The 15,695-nt window shown below is 45.5% G+C and overlaps 1 protein-coding gene across 1 annotated transcript in view; it reads left to right on the top strand.

Moving 5' to 3' along the window:
• ADAMTS16 (ADAM metallopeptidase with thrombospondin type 1 motif 16) overlaps window positions 1-15,695 on the top strand; it is a 141,994-nt gene that overhangs the window by 29,726 nt on the left and 96,573 nt on the right. The window contains exons 4-8 of the mRNA XM_027606029.2: window positions 7,808-8,066; window positions 10,640-10,839; window positions 11,666-11,749; window positions 13,890-14,049; window positions 15,449-15,554. Of these exons, the coding sequence (XP_027461830.1) occupies window positions 7,808-8,066; window positions 10,640-10,839; window positions 11,666-11,749; window positions 13,890-14,049; window positions 15,449-15,554 (809 nt within the window). The remainder of the gene's footprint in view (window positions 1-7,807; window positions 8,067-10,639; window positions 10,840-11,665; window positions 11,750-13,889; window positions 14,050-15,448; window positions 15,555-15,695) is intronic.

Below are 15,695 nucleotides of genomic sequence, written 5' to 3'. Positions count from 1 at the left end.
CTCTGTGAAATAAATAAATAAATAAATCTTTAAAAAATAAATTAAAAAATAAATAAAATTCACCCAAAGCCTGATTGGCTAAAGGCACAGGTGTGCTCAGTGGTGCTCACCCTTCCTGTGAGGGGTGAGGTATGTCGGGAGTGTAGGTGGTTGGCACTTTACCAGGTAGCACTTGCCCCACTCTGCTAGTTGTCACACTGGCCCAATTTGTCCAGGTTACAAGATCCAGAGAGAAGTCAACCAAGGATGTATTTGTTTGCATCATGCAAATGGAGAAAAACATAGAAAAATTCCCCTCCTCGGAAGGCCATCCTTGTGTGCCTATGTCAGCCTCCATCAGCCTCCATCAGCTTCCATCAGCCTCCCACCAGCCTCTAGTCAGCCTCCATCAGCTCCCAGTCAGCCTCCATTAGCCACCATTAGCCTCCATCAGCCTCTCGTCAGCCTCTAGTAAGCCTCCAGTCAGTGCCCAGTCCTCAACAGTCAGCCTCCAGCTGACGACTTCTGCAGTTTTTGCTTTCCTCCCACCACAGGCAGCAAGTGTTCAGGGGACAGGGATGTGACATGACAGCACTGTGGTAGGAACTGGGGTTTGGGAGAAACCTGGACTCAGTCTTCTCGGTGGATTATGATGATCGGGACTGATGGCACCACTAATAAGACCTGTTGTACGTAGCTTTAACCTTAGCCAAGTACCAAGTGTCAAAATGTTAGTCTTCTGAAATGACAGATGAGCAATAGGAAGGCGACCAGGGACTGGTTTTATAGCTGAGTGAGTGGCTACATTTTGAAGCCTAAACTTCAGTGGGTTTAGTATGATGGGTGATTCCTGTGACCAGCGCATTAGATCCCTTGTCCTTGCAGGCAAGAGGGTTGAAGAAGCCCAGAGCCCAAACCAGGTGTAGCAGGCATGGGGTGAAAAGAATCAGGTGCAACATCTCATGGAGAAAGAACCTCTTGGTTTGTTGAGCTTTTTAGAAGATTTGGGGTGAATTTCAATTTTCAAAACATCGCAAATTGTTATGCAGCAAGACTTCCTTCGGTCTCGGGCATATGACAAGGAATGGACTGACCTGGGGCAGCTTCATGTTTGATCCTGAGGTTATAAGGAAATAAATAGCAGAGTTTGGCTTGTATGAAAGTTCTATCAAAGTTGCAATTGACTCATGTTTCTAAAACGTCACTAAGAAGACTAAAATGTATAGAATATTTCCCCAAACAAATGATGCTTTTGGAAAAAACGCAGAGGAGGGTAAATTTAAATTGGATGGGAAATAAAATGCTTTTTATCCTAATGAACTGAATCACATTTTCACATGTTGGTTGACAGCTAGCTCTCTCGCAAAGGGCTCATGGAGTCACCCGAGGTACTTTTGGAACCAGTTCGATGGGGATCTGTCACATTGCAGGAGAAACAGGCTCTGTGCCTGGACATTTGTACATCTCTTCTTAATTTTCATTTGATTTTTTTGATTCATGCAGCTTTTATGGACAGCTTCTATTTTTATTTTAATATTAATTAATTAATTTATTTATAGGAATGGAGATGGGGAGGGGCAGAGGGGGAGGGAGAGGGAGAATCTTGGGCAGGCTCTGCACCCAGTGCAGGGCCCAACCCGGGATTCCATCTCACCACCCTGAGATCATGACCTGAGCAGATGCTTAACATAATGAGCCACCCAGGCACCCCTTGATTTTTATGTATTGAAGTACGGGTGGCATGCAATGATACATTAGCATCGGGTGTACAACATGGTGATTCTACATTTCTGTAATTTACTCGGCGCTCACCACAAGTGTAGCTGCCCCCGTCACCATACGACACTTACAATACCAGGGACTACATTCTCTATGCTGTGCTTCTCATCCTTGTGACTCCTTCATTCAGCTGGAAACCTGGATCTCCCACTCGCCTTCCTCCATTTTGCCCATCCTCCCATCCCATCCCTCTCAAAACCATCAGTGTGTTCCCTGTATTTATGGGTCTGTTTGTGCTTTTTATTTGTTTATTTTTTGTTTCTTTGTTTCTTAGATTCCACCTAAGTGAAATCATATGGTCTTTGTCTTTCTCTCCTGGCTAATTTCGCTCAGCACGATACTGTCTAGGTCCATCCATGTTGCAAATGGCAAGATTTCATTCTTTTTTACAGCTAAGTAATACTCCATTTTATGGACAGCTTTTATAAGTAGATACATAATGATATAAACCTACCAACTTTTTTTTCTTTTTTCACAGAAAGCATTGACTAATATCACTATAGTTCTGCACTTTTCTCACTAAATAAATTTGGGTATAATTCTTTTTTTAATTTTATTATGTTATCTTAGACACCATACATCATTAGTTTTTGAGGTAGTGTTCCACGATTCACTGTTTTCATATGACACCCAGTGCTCTACGCAGAACGTGCCCTCCTTAATACCCATCACCGGGCTAACCCATGCCCCCACCCCGTTCCCTCTAAAACCCTGTTTGTTTCTCAGAGTCCATCGTCTCTCGTGGTGCATCTCTCCCTGATTTCCCCCCTCCATTTTTAAGTCAAGCAGAGAAAGTCAATTACCATATGGTTTCACTTAGTTGTGGAACATGAGGAATAGCACGGAGGACGTTAGGAGAAGGAAGGGAAAAAATTGGGTATAATTCTATGTCAGTAACTAATTGTTGTCAAATGCTGACATTGATTTCTAATACATACAGTCTCATTTAGATAACCTGTCTTTCACCAAGGGCATTTCAAGTATTTCTCACTTTGGAGGTTATCTTACTTATTTTTACTATGATAAACAGCCTTTTCCATATCTTGGGGGTGTATGTGTTAGAATTTTCTTAGGGTAACTTCCTAGGTGCAGAATTATTAGGTCAAAAGTACATGCATTTACAATTTTGAGAGACACAATTCTTTCCAAAAGTACTTTACCAATTTACTAATTTTCCTCACATCTTGGTTGTAGCAGGGTATGCACTGCCTTTTTGGTCAGGCGGTAGGATGGATGAGATGCATCTCGTTGTGGTTTTCATCTTCTTGCAAAATTGGAAGTAACAATCAAACCCTGTTTTCATAAACCTCTCCCCACCTGTGAGTTGCCTTTTTTCTTTTTTATCCTATTTTGTTTCTTTTCTTTTCCTTTTTTTTTTAAGTTGAATTACTTCTTTTATTTTTTGTTAAAGATTTTATTTGTTTGACAGAGAGAGACACAGCGAGAGAGGGAACACAAGCAGGGGGAGCGGGAGAGGGAGAAGCAGGCTTCCCGCCGAGCGGGGAGCCCGATGCGGGGCTCGATCCCAGGACCCCGGGACCATGACCTGAGCCAAAGGCAGACGCTTAACGACTGAGCCACCCAGGCGCCCACTTCTTCATTCTTTGTTAGTTTTTATGGATTACTTTTAAGGATCATAATTTTTGTCATTTGCATTCAAAAATTTCCCCTAACTTGTCATTTGACTCCATGGTATTTTTCACCATACTCAATGTCGAATTTACCCAATTTTATAAATCCATTTCTTCACAGCTTCCTGATTTTGTTCCTTGTTTGTAAGTGTCCACTCTACACCAAGATTACAAATATATATTTTATTTAATCTTTTTACTTTTTTTGTTATTCTTTGTTGCTTTTGGCCATTATTTTGGGGAACAGAATGAAGAAGAAATCTAGATTTCTTTTTTCCAAAGAGCTGACCAGTTTTCTCAAGATCATTTATTGGATGATTCCCTTTCTTCCTCCTAACTGAAAAAACTCCTCCAATGTCAACTACATTTTCAACACACTATTGTAGGTGTGTATTCTGTTTAATTGATTTGTCTGTAGAAATTCAGCAAGTTTTAATTGTGAATAAATCGGTCTAATACAATTATCCTGCTTTAGAGCTTCAGCGTTTCCCTCACGTACATTGCTGAGGGAGAAACTGCCTTTTCTCAGCATTAGCCTAGCACGTTTTCTTTCCTTCCGTACAAAGGCAATACAAGCGTTAGATGAATTTCCCCATGTTCAATGATTTACAGAGCTGACCAGGAGAGATCCAGGCCCCAGGAGTTCTCCTTTGCAAAGTTTGGAGGGCACTGGCCTTTTTCTGAACGCCTGGTTAATAATCCACCCAGCTGACATCCCTGTGGTTACTGTGGGCAGGTCTACACTGGACATTTGAGGAGTCTCCAAATAAATATTCTTGGTTCAATAAAGAACAGCTTTAATAAGCAGACAACATTAATCTTCCATGATTTATCTAACCTTTTAAGTAAGCTTGCAAACTAATGATGCAGCAAGATAACAGAGTTACTTTTTCTGTATTTTTCAGTATCTGTTGAATGTAGGGGAAATCAAAACATCAGTCTTAATCAGTTCTTATATTCTCTGCATTTAATGAAATTGGGGATTGACTACTTTGTTAATGAAAACTAGGAATCCCTCCAGCTGCAGCAGATCCCTCTTGCCTGAGGATCTGGTCCTCTCAGGCCCGGGCACCCATAATGGGGCCTTGACCTGGGGGGAGAAAGCAGGAGTCACTTTTGAACTGGAACAACTGTCAAAGGTCACAAGTGTTTTAGCGTGGAAACAGATCTTTTTTGCATGTTTTCTGTGGGTCATGCTTTTAAAATAAGTTCATTGTGAAGTCCTACAAACTCATGACAGGCAACAAGCTTTATCTCTGGTTCCTCCAGGACAACACAGCACAGAGAGGCTGAGTAAACTGTCGAAGGTCAGACAGGTAGCATTGCCGGATTTGGATGCACGTGCTTGGGTGTCGGGCTCATCTGGCCGCGCTCTGAGTCAGCGGGGCCTCCAGCGAGGCATGCCGATTGACACCGACTGCATGTTCTCAAGGAGCTGGTGGTCTTCCCAGGGGTATGAAAGGCAAGGAGTAGTTTACATGTCAGAAAAGGTTTTTTTTAAGGTGAGAAAAGAATTCTTTTTTTTTTTTTTTTTTTTTACGTTTAATACTTGAACTGGTTACTTTCAAAGGTGGAAAACCTCTTTGGGTGTTGTTATTACGCAAGAGTGAGCGCATGTGATTGCTCATGTTATTTCAGGGTTAGTTTAAATGCAAAACAGATGAAACCTCACTGGCCCTAGCTGTTAAGTCCTTTCACGCTTGTCTGTTCCTTGATAAAACTGAACTTTCAAGCGAGGTCGTACGGAGTTGAGCAGGTAGAGTTCTAGAGGACACAGAGATTCCCAGGTTACTCATGTAGAGCACTGCACCAGGGGTAACCTCCTCCCCCTCTGTGATGCAGGCTGTAAATCCCAGGTATTCAACCTTTCCATGGCCAGGTGGCAGTTGGGCCCTGGGAGGTCTGCCCCCCAGGGTGCTGATGACTTCCTTGATGACTGGCCACGTTTACCCTCAGGAACTCCAGGGCCAATGCTTAATCTATGATCGTCCGATAAACGTCCCCTCTCCCACCCCCAACCCTCCTGTTCCTGAGCGTTGTGTTTGTCCCTGTCCCGAGATCTCAGAAGTGCTTTCCCAAGCCTGACATCCCACCACGTGCAGATATTCAGATTCACATGGGTGGCCCAGCCCGACACGGAATCTCATCTGGTGGGCAGGAACACACAGCAACCCACCGCCCCGAAGTGAGAGTCAGACTCAGGCTCCGAAATCAGAGGCACACTTAGAACAGGTGCGCATGCATCAGCCTCTGTGAGTCACTAGGTGTCTCGCTCAGTGTCATCAATTATCAAAGTGACTTTGGGGAAAATCAGCGGGATTGTAATACTGGTAGTTCAGGAACAGAGAGGTCTAAGCGACTGTGGGATAGTTGTGCAGAACAACTAATTGTATTCTCCAATCATGGCAATATGGAGTAACATTTACAAAGAGTTTTAAAAAATCGTCTGTAGGGCGCCTGGGTGGCTCAGTCGGTTAAGCGACTGCCTTCGGCTCAGGTCATGACCCTGGAGTCCCGGGATCGAATCCCGCATCGGGCTCCCTGCTCAGCGGGGAGTCTGCTTCTCCCTCTGACCCTCCCGCCTCTCGCGTGCTCTCTCTCTCTCATTCTCTCTCTCAAATGAATAAATAAAATCTTTAAAAATAAATACATAAATAAATAAATAAATAAAAATCGTCTGTAATCCCCAATCCAGCAATGCCCCTGACATTATTTATGTGAGAATACAATGGATTCTAAAAGCTTGAGGGGGATGCAAGTGGGTCCCTCTCGCGGCCTTTGCCCCAAAGACCGCTGCCCACTGCCATCGGCGACTCTCACTTACCCCGGGAAGGTTCTCTAAGTGCAGATCATGCTTTTTAAAATGGAAACAGTTGGGATCACACTGCCTATTATACACTTTAAAAGTTAATCCCTTTTGGAAATTCTTATAATAAAAATCATCAATGGGCAGATTCTGAGCCTATTCTGATTTTGTTGGAATCCTTATGCTCCACTTCCTAGCCAGGTTACCTTGGAATCAGAAGTGAATCACTGCACCTTTCTTTCTTTTCTTTGTTTTTTAAAGATTTTATTTATTTATTTATTTGATAGAGAGAGAGAGAGCGAGAGAGGGAACACAAGCAGGGCTGTGGGAGAGGGAGAAGCGGGCCTCCCGCTGAGCGGGGAGCCCGATGCAGGACTCGATCCCAGGACCCTGGGATCATGACCTGAGCCAAAGGCAGATGCTTAATGACTGAGCCACTCAGGCACCCCTCGTCGCACCTTTCTATTTAACTCACCCTCGAGAGGAGACTAATACAGAATCACAGAACTGCAGTCAGAGATTTCAGTGAGGTATCTATCATACAGACGATGTTGGTCCAAGTTGCAGGAACTCGAGACAAAATATTTAATTATGATTATCAGCTGCACACAATTATCTGATCTGTTTAATGTTGTGTACTCTTCGAATATGTAGGTATGCTTTAAAAATATTACCCTGAATTAATTGGTAAACATTTTATTTATTTTTATAATTTTTGTTTGTACATTTATGTTACTGCACACAATGCTGCAATATACAGTCATACTCACTGGTCAGTGTTGGAGAAGCGCCTACAAGAAGCACTTGGTAAGAATTCCAGAAGGCTGAATCCTTAGAACCGATCACACACTTTCAGAGTCTTGGACGTGGTGGGAGCCGTGGCGGGAGGCGTGGCAGCCCGTCTCCTGGCTCTGCCCCAGGGGGCGTTTTTCCAGAGTGTCATGCTGTGTGGGTTCTCCAACACTGGTTATTACCAGTTTTGAAAATATTTGTCACTTTAAAAGGTAAAAAGGAGTCCCTCAAGTTTGCCTCCTTTATGATTGCTTTAGTTTTCTTTATGGTGTGTTTACTCTGCAGACATTTTTAGTGTTTTTATGAGTTAGTTTTTTTCCTCTTTCCATGATACCTTGCTGAGAAAGACTTTCCTGATAACTTCAGTAAATTCTCTTGTGCTTTCTTCTGGATCATTCTTAAGTTACACTTTTACATCAAGTGTCGCAAAATATTCAAGTTTGAAAGGAGTTGCGCAAATGACTCTGTTAGGATTGAAATGTTCTCTTCCTGTGTGGGGCCTCCCGTGTACCCCCGCTAACATCTGAGTCTGTGTAGGTGAGCTTTCTCCTCCATCATGTGGTCTGAATCCCCCCCTGTTAGTGTATTGGGAGCTCCCTCTGTTCCTGGCATCACGTCATGGAACACCTGCACACAGATCTTCCTGAGCGGATGCAGATGGGAAGGCTCAGCGATGGGTCTTCTCCAGCCTCATTCCCAGCCCAGGTGTTGGAGGGAACAGCGTGCTTGTGAAGGAGTAAGAAAGAGGTGATGCTGGGAGAGGGGGCGTCCTCTGGTCAGACGGTATAACTGCACTTTCTCTTTTCCTCTCTGTGTCCAGTCTGGCATGATAAGAACACAAGAAGCAGATTACTTCCTAAAGCCGCTTCCTTCACACCTAGCGGGGAGACTGCAGGACCCCACCGGGGCTGGGCCCCCCTCCCACATCCTGTACAAGAGATCGGCAGAAGTGCGGGCTCCAGGGCCTCCCCAGGCCGTCATGACCGAGAGGCATCGGGAGATGGGGAATCCACACCTGCGTGGCGGCTCCAACCTTCGGCACCCACCAAAGCAGCATTTCTGTGGAAGACGCAAGAAATGTATGTAAGGGCGATTCCTTTTGCGCATTTACCCATTCAGACCTTTATGTAAGCCCGTGGAATGTTTTAAATGTTCTTCAGAATAGTCTGCCTATGAGGTGGAATTAACAGACCGTCTTTGCTAAACTTACGTAACGATTCCATCGTCTGTGTGTTCACTGTGCACTGTCTCTCATGGTGGTTGGACAGATCATGGTAGGTTTTTTGTTTAAAAGAACCATTCCCTGGGTAGATGAAATGACATACTGCCCAGAAATGCAGAATCCACTGGATGTCTTCAAAAGAACCTGGCATGTCTGCTCAGTAATTCTATCGTTTTGAGGTCTAGATTTATGAAAGCCCACATAGTTTTCTGCAAGGTAATTTATCTCCATACATATTTATATTCTCTGCTCCACCACATCAAAAGGACAGGCTAGGCATGACCTAATTTACCCACAATTTATCACCAGCGTTTTGTGGAAGTCCTTTGTTGTGTAGTGAGCACTCAGGAGGTGATGTGATAGTCACATTTTATGTGGGAGTCTCTCACAGTTCAGGAATGGGAGGGCAGTGTTTCCTGGAATTTCTCTCACATCCCTCAGCTTCCCCTCCAGCACCCCTGGATGCATTAAACTTCCCCCCATGAACCCGTCTTCTGCCAGCCCTTCTTCACCACTTGTTTCGTTGGCTGCTGCAGCCAGCACCCTAAAATGGAGACTGTCGTGTTGCAGGTGGAATAGAGCAAATGACGGCGATAAGAGCAGCAAGTACTACTGAACTGTCAGCACCTGTGTGTCGTCTGAACTCATGCTGTCCTGTAGATAAAAGCCTTGTGCTACATTCACGTGAAACACTCAAACCCAGATCGACTAAGTCGGGGGGTTCAGTCAGCAGCAGGAAGCAAACAGAGGGGAACAGGAGTCTGGAAAGTCAGGGAGACAGGTGGAATGGGTATCGGAAGAGGGTGTCAGCATCAGCACTGGCTGCCTGGGGCTGCCTGGACAGGCTGCAGCAGAGGGGTCGGCGGCAGGGGCCGTGGCCGGGCGATCATAATCAGACGTGAGAAGGAAAGGGACACAAAGCGCCTCTTGGAAGACATTAGTGATCCATATGGTGTGGTTTGGTTTGCCAGAGATTTCTGCCCCTTCCCTGCTGGGCACACGGCAGTTCTGTGCGTGGCCGGGGGCCATGTGACTGGCAAAAGTGGCGCATGCTGCTTCCAGGCTGAAGCCTGTCATTCTTGAGACCTCTGTACCCCGTGCGTGGATGTTTCGATGTTGTTCACGGGGCTTTTTTTTTTTTTTTTTTTTTTTTGCGCTTCCCTGCAGGAATCCCACCCTTCTGCCTCCGTGGGGCTCACACGTACAAAGATTCTTCCCACTGGAGTCTCTGGTTCAGAAAATGGGCATTTCTGGGTGTATGTTTAGGCACCTGTGGGAAGGGGCCCTCAAAGGCAGACTGATTTGCTTAAAATCAAGGGTGAAGCTGAACCACAGGCTCAGGCACCATGCTGCCAGATTGGACACCCACTTCTGACGCTTTCTAGGGAGGGACTGTGAGCAAGGGACGTTCCCTCCCTGTGCCTCAGTGGCCCCATCTGTACCTGGAGCGGGTGTAGAGACGGCTCGTAGGGTGGAGTCATGTCTCTGCAAATTACCAACATCTGTGGCATGCGATGAGTGCTTTAATAACTTGGCCAGAGTTGTGATTATCTTCCACAGGGTTCATTTAGGTTGGAGAGTATTTTAGCAAAGAGATAAATTGCACCGGATGTGGATACCAGTCAAACAAAATAGCATCTTCTAGCTGCACAGTCCGTGAATAGAGTTGGCATAGCTCTGAATTAGTGCCACCTAGATCGATGGGTAATTTAAGGTCTACTTTGACATGAAAAGCTTTTCTGAGGCATCCACTCAACCTAATTGCCTTTAACACAGTGTTAACTTGCCGATTATAAATGCCCAAACTATTTTTAAATGGCTCCAAGAGGACAGAGTATGTTTTGTCTTGTAACTAAATGAGGTAAATATTTAGGGTGCTTTCTAGGAAATTCAGCTCTGCTGTGAAGTGGATCTGTGTCACATAGTTTGTAACCCATTTGAAACACGACAGGCAAACCAGTTATGCATCCAGACATGGGGATCGGCTTTAAAAAGAATCAAGCCATTAAAATCTTTCAAATAAGCAAACGAGGCAAGATGGCGCTGTGTTCTGTGACTTTTGGTTCTACTGCTTTGTTAGTAAATGTTCTGCAGAGACCCCGTCCTGAAACCTTATGCCAGTGGTCTTTGAGCTTTGTGCTTCTGTGGCTGGAACATGAGAGCTTAGGGGTCCTCTCTCTTTGTTTTAAATCCGGACAAAATTACACAGAGAGAGACACAGTGATGGCTTCCATCACATCTAGGTTACGTGAAATTTATTTACAGTTCAAGTCCCACTTTGGTACAAGTTTTGTATCGCAAATCTTAAGGGTTATATCGTTCATACATGAAGGTTCATTTTGCAAATCCAGTTTCTGTATAACAAGTTCCACTGCTGGTTTGGGGGTACGACTTTTGCTTTCGTTTGTTCTCGGAACATCCCCTCCATAGACATGCCCAAGCCTCCCAAGGAGGACCACTTCATCCTGCCTGACGAGTACACGTCTTGCTTACGGCACAAGCGCTCTCTCCTGAAGTCCCATAGGAACAAAGAGCTGAACGTGGAGACGTTGGTGGTGGTCGACAGAAAGATGATGCAGAACCACGGCCACGAAAATATCACCACCTACGTGTTGACCATACTCAACATGGTAGGAGAGTCCTTCTTGTTGAAGCCACATGTGTAATTCCCCCTAATGGGGTATGTGCATTATGTCTCACATGCAGGAGATATTTTATCTCTGGTGACTCCTTCACTCTTACTGTGCTCCAAACCTAAAGAGCCGTGTTCAGAACTTCAGAGAACACTATAAGGAGGGGAAACAGTCTGGCCCTCTCTGTGAGCCAGGGGCATGTTTTGGTGGGTCAATGTTTTCATTTACTAGAAATCTATAAGAGGATGCTGAGACTATTTAGTGCAGTAAATCGGCTTATGTGTGATTTTAGAGGGCTATACAGAAATACCCACTTCTTTAGGAACATTAAAGTTTAAATACTGAATATATATTATTTTATCTACAAAGTCAGAAAAATCTACAAACTTATAGGCTACCATCTTGGGTAAAATGTCCCGTGTCCCAGATTGGCAGCTGTTGTGATGATGAGAAGCATCTGAACCCCACATGGGTGACTAAGTAACACGTAAATAACGGAAGACAAGATCCCAGGTCACATGAGTGTGGTTTGAAAACGAGTTGGGATGACGATGTTTTGGAAAACACACTTTGCATTCCACCTCAGCACCCCTGAACGTGGGTGTCGTTGCTGGCGTCCCGTCTGGCTGCCTGCCCCGCAATAAGGATTCCACACTTGCTCTACCTGGCCCTTAGACATTTCTGTGCCTGTCCGTCTGGCAGCATAAGAAAGTCGGCATTGCTGTGTCACGAGAGCATGGGGACCCACCGTCCCTGGCAGGACTCTGGGGATGGGGGAAATGGCACCACTTGTGGGGCCTGACAAAATTGCCGTCTTTTTCAGGTGTCTGCTTTGTTCAAAGATGGAACGATAGGAGGAAACATCAACATTGCAATTGTAGGTCTGATCCTTCTAGAGGAAGAACAGGTAATCTGCCTTTGAAGCTGCCACCTTCTTTCCTCCCAGAAAAATAAATGCAAAGTGAGGCTTTTTTTTTTCCCCCTCAATGTGATCCTTCTGTGGATTCTTGACTTTTCTCTCACTTGGGAACAAAAGTGTTTAATGTTTTGTGTCTAATGCAATGAGTTTCTTATCGGTTCCTTTAATGATTATTTGAATTGTGTGTGTGCGCCTGCACGTGCGTGTGTGTGTGTGTGTGTGTGTGTGTGTGTGCAGAGGTAGTGAGGAATACTCTCTTAGTAGGCATAAGAGAAAATAGAACAGAAGAGCTGCCTTAAACGTATGTGTGGGACCCGCACTGTGGATACAAAGTGCACAGTGTGTCTTCAGCCACCTCCCCAACGTGAGCTTTTAGGCTCCCAGGTGGAACTGAGCCCTTTCTGCTCTTTGCTAGAAAACAAAACCTACAGTGAAATCGTGCTGTGGGGCATTGTTGTTTTCCTCTGTCACCTCCTAAGACTGACTGCACTTACAGCCCCTACCAGCTTCAGTCACAGGATTGTGTTTTTATAGAGATTCTGGAATGTCATGTGCCTGTCTCTCATTGCATCCAAACACCTCATTATGGCGGATCTTGGTCGCAGTGGGTAAAAGCGTCTCCTTGCTTCCATCCCAGCGTCCCTGTGTAAATGCACGGGCATGCACTTCAGTTCACAGGGAGGTTGTACATGCACATTCTGTAGCACAGGTAATGGGGGTATCTCAACCATGCAGGACTCTCGCTTCTGCCTGGCCCCCAGCTGATCGCTGGCTCCGCACCGGAGGAGTGAGCTTCCCTTGCTGACATCTTAGCGGGGTCCCCCGTTAGCTATGGTTCTCTTGTTTATAACACAGAATTTTTTTAGCTGAAACCTGAGATCACTCATAAGACCTAAGATGCCTCCAGAAGGGGAGCTTCTGTGGTGTTGCTCTTTTTCTAGACAGTGGGGGCCTGCAGGGGCAAGCCTGTTTCTAGCCCGAGTGGTCAGGAAGATGCAGCTTCATTGTCTTTGTGTGAGTGAGCGTCTGGGCAGGGGCTGCTCAACTGGCAGGGCGTCTCAGGTGACAGGTTAATTATTCGTTGTATTAAATCGGTTTCACCTTGGAATTCATCCAAGCTGCAAAGAATAAGCGAGGTTATCTTTTGATCGTACACCTGGGTTAACTGTGATTAATGCGGTGTTCCTGGAAATCACCTGCTGAAGAATGTGAGGCCTGTCCCAGTGCTGATGCACAGCAGTAGACTTAGGTGCACTTGACTCTCTGCAAAGACGAAATAAGCACTGAAGGATAAAACCTATTCAGTGAGCGAGAAACGCACATTTCAACCCAACATCTAGTCATGAACGCTTTACTCAAGTTGTCCTGGAATCGCGCTGTTTAACCTGGCTTGGAGCCATGGGAAGAAATAGCAACAAAGTTCAAATAACTCATTGCAGCCTGCTCTGGTGGGTGTTCCTGACCCCCCACTTCTGAATTCCCCTGACACTTCGCTGTTGCTGTGTTAGAACGTGGTATATATGCATCTGGTGGGATGTATCCTGCATAGTTTCCTTCTGGCTCCTGTCTGTTTTCTAGAAAAAGAGCTTTACCAGTTGACCTGCCCCTTCTCATAGCATGTTGCTTCCGTAGGAAAGTGACTTAATTTAACACTCTCATGATAAATGGTAAGAGTTATAAATCAGAAATCCCAGGTGCCCAGCTTGGTTATGAAATCAACCATCTAGGTGTGCTTTTGTGCACGTGCAAAACCACATATAAATGGTTCTGTTGCCTTATATAAGTTTACAAAGTGTTTTACAAAGATTTTGATGCAGACCTTGCATGCACGGGGAGTCATCTTTCTTGGGGCATTGAAAATGCATTCGGGGTCAGCTAACAACATCCCAGCTGTTTTTGTACAGAACTACAGAAATGAACAGAAGTGCCCACCCTGAATCCATTTTATAGAAGACACCCTCCTTTGGATTTTAATCCATGAAATGGGTCTATCAGCTTATAGACCATCCGGACCCATCTGTGTAGTTGAAATCCCAGTTACTGACATGCTGATGACAGTGAAGTTAACAACTGGCTTGTGACGTGTTTTCTCTCTGTTGTCATGGGGGTCTTGGTCTGTCTTGTGCAGCCGGGGCTCGTGATAAGCCACCATGCGGACCACACGTTAAGTAGCTTCTGCCAGTGGCAGTCTGGATTGATGAGCAAAGACAGCACGCGCCACGACCATGCCATCTTGCTGACGGGCCTGGACATATGTTCCTGGAAGAATGAGCCCTGTGACACCTTGGGTAAGACCCTCCCGCGGCGTTTTGAGGAGCCTGTGTGGGCTGTGCACCCTTGGGGGCCCAGGACATTGAGGATTTGCCCCTCATTGCAAATCCATGGTGGTAGCCGCTGCTGAATACAGCTGTAAGCACAGATGTGCTTCCCTGGCAGTACTTTGGCCAAGCATAAGTGTGTGTGTTTATTCACCCAAAGTGAAGACTTCACAAGGAACGGTCCCTCATACATTCAAGAGTTCCTGTCTCTTTTAACTTAAGAAAGAGTTTCTCTCTTTTCTTCTCCCATGTGCCAGAACGAGGTGAACAGATTCAAGGATGTCCCATTCTGTGGCTTAGAAACAGTACATTTATGAACGTTTGCAGAGATGTTATAGTGATATTATATTCTCCATTTTTCCTTTGCTTCATAAATACTGCAATCTTAGCAGTTTTTTAACATGTCTGTGAGGCTGCGCATATCTTGGAGGCAGGACTTTGATCAATTTTTTCCAAATAGTGTAAAGCACACTGTGCTACTGACCAGGGTTCTCTTGAACATTTTCTCTAACTCTGCATTTCTTTCTGTGAACTTCGTCAGCTAGAGCTCAGTCAAATAGAGGTTAATCGTGACTGCTTGTTCCTGGAAAGGCCGGCTTACAAGGTGGGCCCTGGCTGGACTCTGAGAACCAGACTTCAGGGTGCTTCCCGCACCCTGCTTGATGACTTGCAGGCTCACTGTACCTGCACCGCTTGCTTGTACGGATAATGGGGTTTCCACGGGACATCTGCTTTCCTTCTGGGAGTCTAGAGTTTGGGTCCACGCCACGCAGGGCTGCTATGCCGTCAGCCCCGGATAAGAATCCTTGGGTCCTGAGTCTCTAATGAGCCTGCCTCGTGTTTCTGGGGGAGTGAGGTGCATCCTGTGTGGATCCACTGGGAGAAGGCTCTGGAAACTCTTGCATGGTTTCCCCCAAGCCTCTCCCCTTGCACGCCTTCTCGTTACTGATTTTGTCCTGAATCCTCTGGCATCTGTACGAAACTCTACCTGACAGTATGACAAAGCCTGAGTCCTAGGAATCCCTCTGGCGAATCCTTGGACCTGGGCTGGTCTTGGGGACCTCCTGACATACCCATGCGCTACAGTACTCTTTTATTCAGGCTTCCGAGAACACAGATTTTTACATAAAAAGGTAGAGATTCTTGTCCATCTGTAGGGAATCCCCTTTTCTACTCCACCCCAATTATAACCTGTAACATGAACACCACATAGAGCCGTGAATTATTGTCCATGTGGAGAGCAGGTCCCCTTCAGTCACATTGCAAAGAACCCCTTATGTGCTTGTCCAAGAGTTTCCCATTCAGATTTCTTTCTTTATTTTATTGTAATAACACTGCTGTATATTCTTTTGATCTCTATGCCCTGTAGGATTTGCGCCCATAAGTGGAATGTGTAGTAAATATCGCAGCTGCACAATTAATGAAGATACGGGTCTTGGACTGGCCTTCACCATTGCCCATGAGTCTGGACACAAGTAAGTGCATCCCGTGGGAAGCTGGATCCTGGGCTGCCTTCCCCACTGGATGGTTGCCATAGAAACGCTGGTTCATTAGGTCAAGTCTGTATGGGGCATCACATATATCCAAGAAGAATGTCACCAACAGGTAGGACATGG

The sequence above is a fragment of the Zalophus californianus genome, chromosome 5, assembly GCF_009762305.2.
Source record: "Zalophus californianus isolate mZalCal1 chromosome 5, mZalCal1.pri.v2, whole genome shotgun sequence".
NCBI classification, from domain to species: Eukaryota; Metazoa; Chordata; class Mammalia; order Carnivora; family Otariidae; genus Zalophus; species Zalophus californianus.
The sequence above is the reverse complement of the archived record's forward strand: the minus strand, read 5'-3'. Positions and strand labels throughout refer to the sequence as shown.